Here is a 12,296-nt window from a genome sequence, read left to right on the forward strand (position 1 = left end):
TTAATTATCTTTATTGGCGATTGCTGCAGGGGTCATGATTCTTGTGTCCAGTAGGCATAGCCTTGTGCTTATGTTGCAAATTCAGAGAATTTACTGTATAATAAATTATTCCCATTAAACAGGATCTAATTAATTCTATTCAATTTAAAGCCATACATGCAGCCACGTTGTAAAGATGATTTTGTTCCATTTCTAATTTAATTTTCATAGTACATATAGTGCTGTACTGTAAAGGGTTTAATTATTTGGGGGATTTGAATTATCTAATTCTGTTAAAGAACAACCTTTTTTCTTAACCCAATACAGGAGTCAGTGTTGAATATGGGGAGAAACAAGAAAGTTTTGTTCGTGGATTTAATCACCCGTGTGGATGGTTTTGCATTCCTTTGAAGAGTGACCCCGACCACAGCCTCTTGACTGGTTTTATTCAGACTGACTTAAGAGGAATGTTGCCACAAACATTAGTGAACACTGCAATGGGAAATACATTAGTCAATTTCTATAATGACCTACGGAATGCTTTAAAAACTTAAGTCAGAGTTAAAATAATAACCACAGATGACCCATTTTAAAAGATACTTATCTTGTAACTCCTTAATATGTTGCTATTCCATTCTATTGTGTTAGAGCTCAGGTTGGCATTAAGTGTAACACTTGTAGGCAGTGGCCAGGCTTATTGTATATCCTCTTTTGATGTAAGTTTAGTAAGTTTTAAGTTTAAATACAATATGACAACTTCAAAGTAAAGCTATCAGTAACAATCAGCTAATGGATTTTAATTTTAATCTTGATGTACAGCCTTATAATTCCATAATCAATCCATCCTGAGGTTTGTGTTCAAATAATGAACTATAGTGGTTTTAATAAATCAGAAAGATGGGTTTATATTCAAGTTGATGACAGAATGCTCAAACTGTATCTCTTGAAAATGTGCATTAAAATGGCACTAATTTCATTTGGTGCCGTGGGAGAAAGACATTTTTGTGAATGGACAATGTTTTGAAAATTGATGTATGAACAACATAATTCCTGTGCCTTTAGTTCAGATGCACATAAAAACTGTGCACAATTTCAAGAATTGTATATAAAGCATGGACTTACCTGGTTACTATCCCTTAATGGCTTTAAGCTTTTATATCAGATTCAATTGTTCATTATTGGAGAGGATACCGAAGGAAAAGATTGCATCGCTTGCAGACCTCACCTCCCTCAAATACTTAGCCAGAAAAATACCTCATCTGCAAAATGCTGAGAAATGCAGTCCATTGCTGCATCAATGTTGATTTTTTTTTTTTAATGCTTGGCAGTCTCTGCATCAGCAGTAAAGGTAACATCGGCCTCTTTAAAGGAATGCATGAATGGACCTTGTTCGGGATAGTTAGGGCCATAAAAGCTATTTTAAAATGTTTCGGTTTCACACACCAGTGGTGTAATGGTGAGATCAAATCTGTGTTATATTGCTGAGTATCTTCCTTGCCATCTGTAGGACATGTCAGTGTAGTAGGCAATTGAATTAATCTGTGATTAGTGTAATGCATTAAACATATGTATCGTGTGAATGAATTTCCAAGCCTGATATAATTTTCAACAGCTCATGCAGTTTGGAGCAGCAGAAATACTTTAAACTATTGTGCAATAGATTTTGCCAGATTACCCTAGGTTATCTTTGAGGAAGCAGTTGGATAATAATTGTCTTTGATCAACTCTCTCGGTCCAAGTGTCTTTTAAATGTTGCGAAAGCAAGCACCATTTTGCCCAGTGTTGCTTACTACAAAGTCTCAGCTACCTCCATGTGAGAAAAAGTGAGAAGCTCTGTGTGGAAAAAGTTGCCTCTCTGAAAAGAGTTACCATTAAATTTCCACTCTCACCTTAAACCTATGTCTTCTGGTTCTTGATTTCCCCTAATTTGGGCAAAAGAGCTTGTGCATTCACCTTATCTATTCCCCTCATGTTTTAAATGACTTCTATAAGATCATCCCTCAATTCAAGGAATAAAGTCCTAGGCTGGAAGTTTACAGATTTCTTTCTTCCCATATTTGTGATTTTGGAATTTTATATGCAAATATTTTGTATAGTGGGTACTTCAGTATGGAATATCTTTTGTGGCCTTTTCTATTTCCAGGTTAGGGTGAATTGGAAGGAAAATTGCAATGCCTGAAAACAGGTAAAGAACAAAAGGCTGATAAATTTCAAAAATAGAAGACAGACTCTGCATCTCTGTGCTTGTTTTCATAGCAGAAATTATTGACCATATTTGTCAACCATAATGTAAATACACTGGCCTAGAAATTCTTCTGTGTGACAATGTTTTTGTGCTCTGGCCAATAGAATTTAATCAATAACCCAAATCTGAAAACATAAGTGGTTCACAACTCTGTAGTCCTTGTAGGATGGTAATTTGCTTCTAGGTCCATCATGGCTTTACATATGCAGGCTAACATTTATTGGCTCCACATTTGAAAGATTTAAATGGAAAATGTTGTATGAGATATTTGATTGTATAACTAGCTTTCTGATATGCTATCTATTTTATTCCATGGGACAATCCACAGTCTAGTATGTGCTTTCTATATGAACTTTTTGTACTGACTTTTTCCACAAGTACATGCCCTTCCCTATCAAAAGAGCCATCATCTCCTTTATACCTAAATACCACCTCCCGCTTTTCTTGCAAGTCTTTTCCTCATCTTATCTTTATCAAGTTATCTTTGTCGTAACTGTTTCAATCCTTCCAATCTGGTTTCTTCCCCTACCAAAGAAAGCTAAAATAGTTCCAATCAAAGGCAAAAGTGATGGTATGCACTTTCCAACTTTTTTCAATGAACTCAATACATCCACAATACTTAAAAAAAACGATTCGACTGAACCAGCAAGTTGCCTACCAGTTTTCGTCTTGAATGTCTTGCTTGGTACTGTTCTGTAATGCTATGACAAACTATGACTTGCTCTTTGAGATAGCTGCAACATTTATTTAAGTAAATGTTCATTTAATGTCTGGATACATAGTATATTTAATTATTTTAATGCTTGAATGAAGGTTTCTGATTATCAGTATGAATACAATGTAACTCCATTTGAATTAAATATAAAAACAGTATGATTAGTTAACTGCTTTTATTGACATGGTAGTTTAAAAAAAAAGTTCCATTACATTGTTCCACATAACGTGCAATGGTGTTCCAAAAATACTAATAAAGATCATTTGCAGAAGAATTTATGACATTTCCAGTTGCAACAAATTTTATCAACACATTTGCCAGTAATACATTACAAAATGTTGAACATTTAAGAACACTTTAGAATATTAACAATCATATTTAGGCAAACCCATTAAAATAAATAACAACGTTTTAAAAAATAAATGTTAAAATGCATTTTGCTGTGTTCATTGTTTCAAATGTTCTTAAGCTATATTTGATCATTTATAGCCTGTGGAAGTAACATTTAAAGCAATGAGAAAATGGCATTGCCCATATTAACATTACAGTTTTTATGGCTAAACTTATTTTACTGAAGTGATTTAGGATATGGAGTATTCTCTAACTAGATATGAACAGGGCAAAAACATGAATCTAAACTACAAGACAAATGAATGGATTTTAAATCTTATTAATAAAAGTACAGAAAACATCATAGAACTGAATCCGAAAAACATTTATATACTCACTTCAACTCGAGTTTATATGTTAATAACTAAACAGACAAATTAGGCTCAACCTTTAACGCTAACATTGACTGAAATACTGCCGAGAGCCTGCGTAATACAACCATCCTCCATTTTTAACATTCTGCATTGTCCAAGCCATTCAGGATTCTGCTGTTGTTTTAATGAATAAGCTGCATGCAAGGAAATGTAGTGGAACTTTCAATATTATGAACTTGCACATCAGTATGCGGCCACAATTAACCAACATAAAATTAAGCCACATTATTAGCTTCATGCACAGCATAAATTTCAAATTAGCAGTGTAGAAGAGTTGGGTTTCATGTTGTTCACAATACATTTCCTGTGATGAATTTTGCATTACCACCAACCAACTTTTTTAGCGCTGGCTTCATGTAACATTTCTTATGTGATATAGACCTTTTGCTCAACTTCACCAATACTCATTTCACTGGAATCAGTTTTGTCAAATTCATTATCATTGACAGCACTGAGCCCAGCAGAACTAGTTACTGCACCAGTTCCAACATCACTAATAGTAGTTAAATCACCAGGAGTTATATCAGTTTTACTCCTATTTTTTTTTTTTATTACCTTTAATTTCTTCTTGCGAACTTTGCTTGCTTTCACTTTGTTCTGTTTCACTCTGCTGGGTAGATGTATTACCGCTTCTGGCACTGCTATCCTGAGCGTTGATTCCAAGGCGACTGGATGCCACTACTGCTTTTACTACACCCTGTTGAGTGCAAAACCAAACACAATTTCTGAGTTACTGCAAGGGAGCAGCTTGAACTTGTAAATTACAGAGTATGAGAATGTTATTGAACAATTAAAATAATTGATATTGACATTTCAAGGCAACCAGTTAGAGGGATTCATTCCCTCTGGAAGAAAAACTGAACATTTCTAACTTGCAATCATATCATACTTTTAACATGTTTTCCAAATCATAGCCAAAAGCAATGTAACAAATTACCAATCTTGATTTTGAGTGAATACCTGCCAGAAATGCCTTCTTTTGCACATTTCAGTGCGTATGTATGGGGCAGGGAAACTTACCTCGGCAAGGCCACCAGCCTAATCAAGGATGAGTCTCACTGTCTGCACTCCCTCTTCTATCAGGCAAGAGGTACAGAAGTGTGAAAACATACACCTCCAGATTCAAGGACAGATTCTTCCCAGCTGTTATCAGGCAACAGAACCATCATATCACTAACTAGTGAGCAGTCCTGACCTCCCATCTACCTCATTGGAAATCCTCAGACTATCTTTAATTGGATTTTACTCAACGGGTAGTTAAGACTTTATGAGTAGATGCAAAGCCTCTACAGCACTCTCCAGAGGCCTACCATTCATTCTGTAGGTCCTGCCCATGTTAGTCTTCCCAAAATGCTGCTCACATTTCTATATTAAATTCCATCATCCATTCCTCGGCCCTCCTGCCCAACTGATCAAGATTGAATCAGTTGAAATGTTAAATTGGGATAAGGCCAACTTTGAAGGTATGAGAGAGGGACTCGCTCAGGTAGATTGAATTAGGCTGTTTGAAGGAAAAGAAACATTAGGAAAGTAGGATGTTTTTAAATTTGTACTGACAAGAGCTCTGAACATGCACGTACGTCCCTGTTAGAGTGAAGGGCAAGACAGGCAAACAAGGAAGTTTGGATGATGAGGGAAATTGAAGCTTTGGTCAAGAATAGGGAGGAGGCAAGGGACAGGTGTAGGCAGCTGGGATCAAGTGTATCCCTGGAGTAGTTTTGGGAACTAAGGAGCAAACTTAAAAAGGAAATCAGAAGAACAAAAAGGGGACAGGCGATAGTTCTGACAGAAAGGATAATCCCAAGAGATTTTATGTACATAAAGGGTAACTGGAGAGAGAGTGGGATCTCTCAGGAATCAAAACAGACAACTCTTTGGAGCCACAGGAGATGGGCAAGGTCCTCAATGAGTATATCTGTTTTTACTGTGGACAATAGACAATAGGTGCAGGAGGAGGCCATTCGGCCCTTCGAGCCAGCACCGCCATTCAATGTGATCATGGCAGATCATTCTCAATCAGTACCCCGTTCCTGCCTTCTCCCCATACCCCCTGACTCCGCTATCTTTAAGAGCTCTATCCAGCTCTCTCTTGAATGCATTCAGAGAATTGGCCTCCACTGCCTTCTGAGGCAGAGAATTCCACAGATTCACAACTCTCTGACTGAAAAAGTTTTTCCTCATCTCAGTTCTAAATGGCCTACCCCTTATTCTTAAACTGTGGCCCCTTGTTCTGGACTCCCCCAACATTGGGAACATGTTTCCTGCCTCTAACGTGTCCAACCCCTTAATAATCTTATACGTTATCTTATACGTTTCGATGGAGAAAGCCAAGAGGACTGAGGAATGATTCAGATGAGAATGTACACGGCATGATTAGCGTTTGCAGATGATACAAAAGTGGGTGGTATTGCAGATAGTGAATATGGTTGTCAAAAATTGCAACAGGATCTTAATTGGTTGACCAGGTGTGCTGAGGAATGGTTGATGGAATTTAATACAGAGAAATGTGAGGTGTTGCATTTTGGAAAGTCTACCATGGACAGGACCTATACAGTGCATGGTAGCGATCTGGGAAGTGTTGTAAAGCAGAGGGATCTAGGAATGCAGGTACATAGTTCCTCGAAAGTGGCATCACAGGTAGATGGGTTGGTCAAAAAGGCTTTTGGTACATTGGCCTTCATCAGTCAGCGTATTGAGTATAGAAGTTGCAAGGTCATGTTGCAGTTACGTAAGACATTGGTGAGGACGCATTTAGAATATTGTGTTCAGTTCTAGGCACCATGTTATAGGAAAGATGTTAAGTTAGAAAGTGCAGAGAAGATTTACAAAGATATCAGGGCTCGAGGGTCTGAGCTATAGGGAGAGGTTGAGCAAGCTGGGACTATCCCCTGGAGCGCAGGAGGACAAGGGGTGATATTATAGAGATGTATAAAATCATGAGAAGAATAAACGGGGTAGAATCACAGAGTCTCTTGCCCAAAGTAGGGGAATCAAGAACCAGAAGGCATAGGTTTAAGGTGAAGGTGGAAAAATGTTATAGGAATCTGAGGGGTAACCTTTTCACAAAAAGGGTGGTGGGTGTATGGAACGAGCTGCCGGAGGTGGTAGTTGAGGCAGGGACTATTGCAACGATTAAGAATTAAACAGGTACATGGATAGGACAGGTTTAGAGGGATATGGGTCAAACATCGGCAAGTGGGACTGATGCAGATAGGTTGGTGGTGTGGGAAAGTTGGGCCAAAGGGCCTGTTTCCACATTCTATGACTCCAGGATCCTTCTGCAATTTTTGACAACTATCTTCTCCATTTACATTACCACCTAGCTTTGTCTCATCCAAATAATTGATATACACATCAGCCAAAACATTATGACCACTGACAGGCAAAGTGAATAACATTGATTACCTTGTTACAATGGCACCCGTCAAGGGGTGGGATATATTAGGCAGCAAGTGAACAGTCAGTTCTTGAAGTTGATGTGTTGGATGCAGGAGAAATGGTCAGGAGTAAAGACCTGAGTGACTTTGACAAGGGCCAAATTGTTATGGCCAGACGACTGGGTCAGAGCATCTCTAAAACGGCAATGCTTGTGGGGTGCTCCCGGTCAACAGTGGTAAGTACCTACCGACAGTGGTCCGAGGAGGGACAAACCACAAACCGGCGACAGGGTGTTGGGTGCCCAAGGCTCATCGATGCACGAGGGCAACGAAAGCTATCCTGTCTGATCCGTACCAACAGAAGGTCTACTGTGGCACAAGTCACAGAAAATTTTAATGGTAGTCAAGGGAAGAATGTATCACAATACACAGTGCATCGCACCCTGCTGCGTATGGGGCTGCACACGGAGGACCAACAGCATATTAGACAGGTGTCATAATGTTTTGGCTCATCAGGTCATAATGTTTTGGCTGATCGGTGTAGATGACAAACAGCAATGGGTCCAACACCAAACTCTGAGGCACATCACTAGTCACAGGACTCCAGTATGAAAAGCAACCTTCCACCATCACCCTCTGCTTCCTTCCATGAAGCCAATTTTCTATTCATTCAGCTATCTCTATGGATCCCATGCAATCTAACCTTCCAGTGCAGCCGACCATGCAGAACCTTGTTGAATGCCTTGCTGAACTCCATATGTAGAAACAAAGAAAACAGGTGCAGGGGTAGGCCCTGCGGCTCTTCGGCCATTCAATACGATTATGGCTGATCATCCAAAATCAGTACCCCGTTCCGGCTTTTTCCCCATATCCCTTGATTCTCAGCCCTAAGAGCTAAATCTACCTCTCTCGTGAAAACATCCAGTGAATTGGCCTCCACTGCCTTCTATGGCAGAGAATTCCACAGATTCACAACTCTCTGGATGAAAAGGTTTTTCCTTATCTCAGTCCTAAATGGCCTACCCCTTATTCTTAAACTGTGTCCCCTGGTTCTGGATTCCCCCAACATCGGGAACATTTTTCCTACATCTACCCTGTCCAATCCTCTAAGAATTTTATATGTTTCTATAAGATCCCCTCTCATCTTTCTAAATTCCAGCGAATACAAGCCCAGTCGACCCATTCTTTCATCATATGTCAATCCCGCCATCCCGGGAATTAACCTGGTGATCCTACGCTGCACTCCCTCCCTCCTCTAATTAGGAGACCAACATTGCACACAATACTCCAGGTGGCACACAATTCTCCAGGTGAGACCCGATACTCCAAGAGCTCCAACACATACCACTCTGTCTTAAGCTTTTTAGTCACATCATAGAAAAAAACTCAGATTTGTGAGACACTACCTTCCACATACAAAACCATGCTGACTATCCCAAATCAGCACTTGTCCTTCTGATGCACATGTATATCCTATCCTTCAGAATTCTCTCTAATAATTTTCCAACCACAGATAAGCTCACTGGCCTGTAGCTCCCATCCTTTTCCATGCTGCCCTTCTTGAATAGAGGCACAACACTTGCCACCCTCCAGTCTTCCGGCACCTCATCTGAATTTAATGACGACTATTTAATCTCAGCTAAGGCTCCTGCAATTTCCTGGGTAGACACAAAATGCTGGAGTAACTCAGCGGGTCAGGCAGCATCTCAGGAGAGAAGGAATGGATGATGTTTAGGGTCGAGACCCTTCTTCAGACTGCTTTTATTCTGAGGCTGTGCTCTCTGGTCCTAGACTCTCCCACTAGTAAAAACATCATCTCCGCATCCACTCTATACAGGCCTTTCATGATTCGGTAATTTCAATGTAGTCCCCCCTCATCCTTCCAAACTCTAGCGAGTACAGGCCCAGAGCTGTCAAATGCTTATCATACATTAACCCAATCATCCCCGGGATCATTCTCAGAAACCTCGTCTGGACCCTCTCCAATGCCAGCACATCTCTCCTCAGATAAGGGGTTCAAAACTGCTCACATACGCCAAATGCGGTCTGGCCAGGCATATAAAGCCTCAGCATTACATCCCTGTCCTCTCGAAAGAAATGCTAATATTGCATTTGCCTTCCTTACTACAGATTCAACTTGCAAATTAACCTTTTGGGAACCCTGTACCAGTACTCCAAAGTCTCTTTGCACTTACGATTTCTGAATCCACTCATTTAGAAAATAACCTATTCCTTTATTCCTACTGCCAATGTGCATGACCGCACACCTTGCTACGCTGTATTCCACCTGTCACTTCTTTGACCACTCTCCCAATCTGTCCAAGTCCTTATGCAGACTCACTGCATCCTCTACATGACCTGCCCCTCCATCTATCTTCATAACAACCGGAAACCTGTCCACAACGCCATCAATTCCATCAATTCCATCATCCAAATCATTGATAATCAACATGAAGAGTAGCGGCTCCAACACCGAGCCCTGTGGAACACCACTAGTCACTGGCACATTGGAAGGTCAAATGTGCTTACCATTGCAACCAACCCCAAATATGTTTCACCTTGAATATCTACATTCTATAAACTCATCTGACTACCCCACTTCTCAACTGCAAACACATCCATTGAGTTTTAACTAGATCTGTTCTGTTGCACTGTGCAACTTATATTGTTGCAAAACATGTTTTTATTGTGTAGACACTACATTTAAACAATTAGTTATTGCAAATGTGGCCATTGCTGATACTGTTCGACAAAGTGAGGTTAGGTCTGAAGAAGTTTTTTCATTTCTGCATGACATGACTTGGGTACAGAATATTACATTATTCAGGAACCTGGTTATTGCTTTTAATTCCCTGTGTGAAATGCTACAAAGTGATGCTGTTCATGACCGATACAGGCTAGCTTGGATGAACTTAACTAGGTTTTATAATTAGCATAGTCTTTGTAGAATTCCTGATCAGAAGTGTTGGAAGGGCAACGTGAATCATCAATCTATTACATTGGAAAATTGAGTGTATTTGGATTCCAAATGTACAATCACATGTGAATGTTCCTTGAGGGGAATTCTTATTGGGAATGTGGGAAACCCAGGGGTACATTGAAGGCATAAACCTGTAAAATTGAGTGCAAATTGCATATAAAAGCCAACATGTGCATGTTTTAACATAGCACACATTTCCAGTAAGAGTCTAGCCCATCAGGTAATTAGACCAGGTATTTTCAGGCACTATTTATCTTTGGCTGCCTCGCCAAAAGTCTGTCTGTCCTTTCTTCTTTTTGTTATTTTTAGTATGTGTTAAAAAGTAGGTTCCTTGGTTTGTTTTATGTGAGGGGTGGGGGGGGTTGGGGGAAACTTTTTTTCAATCTCACCTCGACGGAGATGCTATTTTTTCCCGTATAGTATCTCCGTCCCCACTGCGGCATAACATCGTGGAGTTGGCGGCCTTTTCTGGAGACCGACGGGCGCTCCAAGCCACAGGAGTCTGTGGGACTTTAACATCGCAGAGCTTGCGATCCCTTTGCCGGGGATCGAAGCTCCAATCGCGGGGCCTGTGGACTTTAACATCGTGAAGCCCACGGTCTCTGGTAAGAAGAGGCCGACTCAGGAGCTCCATGCCGTGGAGAGTTTCAACCGCCCCGGAGCGGGAGTTTCGATCACCCCAGCGGGGCTTCAATTGTCGGCTGCGGAGGCTTTGATCATCCCGACCGTGGATGGTTTGACTGTTCCGACCGCGGGAGAACAAAGAGGAAGAAGGTTGAACTTTATTGTCTTTCATCACAGTGAGGAATGTGGAATCCACTGTGATGGATGTTTATGTTAACTTTTATGTGGTTGTGTGCCTTTGTTGCTTTCCATTTAGTATGACTATATGGTAACTCAAATTTCACTGTACCTTAATTGGTACATGTGACAATAAACTGACCCTTGATTTAGCTAAAATATCAGATCAAGCTTACTGATGCACTCAGAACCCAGTCTCATTGCCTCACAAGGGATCTCACTCACTAGAATATTTTGCAGTTTTGAAGATAAATTCTGAAAACTGATTGCTAAAGTACATTAATATTTTTAGATTTTTTGCATATTGCAGAGATATACATGACTGGAGCAAATTTTGTTTTTGTCACATTCATTCAGAAACCTGAAATCTAAAACAGCAACAATTTACAGTTTATAACACATAACTAAAAGTCTAAATTTATTTTTTCAGAATTTATTGAATCTTACTTTTAGTTTGCGGCGAGCATTGAATTCCAGAAGTTTCCTTTGTGCATTGTTCATGTGCACAGAATTTGCAGCTTTTCCTGTTACCCATGTATGCTGTAGTCCTTGATAAGTAGTTAAACGGTCCTTAGGGTCCAAAAGGATCAACCTTCTAACCTGCAAAATAATGCTTTGCATGTAATGAAAAAAATCCTTAATGGATGCAATACAATTTTTATAGTAAATATAAAATCTGCTGAATTCATTAGCTCCATCCATCTTTCTTTGGGGACTTAAATTTCAGGAAATTCTGAAAATTTATATCTTGAAAATTTCCCTTCCCTGTTGCAGTCTGGTTGCTGTCATTTGACTTATAATGTAAAGTTATATAAGAAAATAACTGCAGATGCTGGTACAAATCGAAGGTATTTATTCACAAAATGCTGGAGTAACTCAGCAGGTCAGGCAGCATCTTGGGAGAGAAGGAATGGGCGACGTTTCGGGTCGAGACCCTTCTTCAGACTGATGTCGGGGGGCGGGACAAAGGAAGGATATAGGTGGAGACAGGAAGATAGAGAGAGATCTGGGAAGGGGGAGGGGAAGAGAGGGACAGAGGAACTATCTAAAGTTGGAGAAGTCAATGTTCATACCACTGGGCTGCAAGCTGCCCAGGCGAAATATGAGGTGCTGTTCCTCCAATTTCCGGTGGGCCTCACTATGGCACTGGAGGTGGCCCATGACAGAAAGGTCAGACTGGGAATGGGAGGGGGAGTTGAAGTGCTCGGCCACCGGCCAATCAACAATGTAAAGTTATGTTAGTGTCTGAAATGCATTCTCTGAATGCATTCAAGAGAGAGCTGGATAGAGCTCTTAAGGATAGCGGAGTCAATAGACAATAGACAATAGGTGCAGGAGTAGGCCATTCAGCCCTTCGAGCCAGCACCGCCATTCAATGCGATCATGGCTGATCACTCTCAATCAGTACCCCGTTCCTGCCTTCTCCCCATACCCC

At 40.4% G+C, this 12,296-nt stretch overlaps 1 protein-coding gene and 1 pseudogene across 9 annotated transcripts in view; one reads left to right on the top strand and one right to left on the bottom strand.

Moving 5' to 3' along the window:
* Positions 1-3,206, top strand: part of stard4 (StAR related lipid transfer domain containing 4) — a 29,935-nt gene extending 26,729 nt beyond the window's left edge. For all 8 annotated transcript variants that reach the window (XM_078396360.1, XM_078396362.1, XM_078396363.1 and 5 more), the window contains one exon: positions 307-3,206. In XM_078396360.1, the coding sequence (XP_078252486.1) occupies positions 307-533 (227 nt within the window). In that variant the 3' untranslated portion in view covers positions 534-3,206. The remainder of the gene's footprint in view (positions 1-306) is intronic.
* Positions 3,110-12,296, bottom strand: part of LOC144592079 (calcium/calmodulin-dependent protein kinase type IV-like) — a 70,894-nt pseudogene continuing 61,707 nt past the window's right edge. The window contains exons 10-11 of the transcript XR_013547066.1: positions 11,309-11,461; positions 3,110-4,400 (exon numbers count right to left, since the gene is read on the bottom strand). The product of XR_013547066.1 is annotated as a calcium/calmodulin-dependent protein kinase type IV-like (transcript). The remainder of the gene's footprint in view (positions 4,401-11,308; positions 11,462-12,296) is intronic.

This window comes from Rhinoraja longicauda, chromosome 3, assembly GCF_053455715.1.
Source record: "Rhinoraja longicauda isolate Sanriku21f chromosome 3, sRhiLon1.1, whole genome shotgun sequence".
Lineage (NCBI taxonomy): Eukaryota > Metazoa > Chordata > Chondrichthyes > Rajiformes > Arhynchobatidae > Rhinoraja > Rhinoraja longicauda.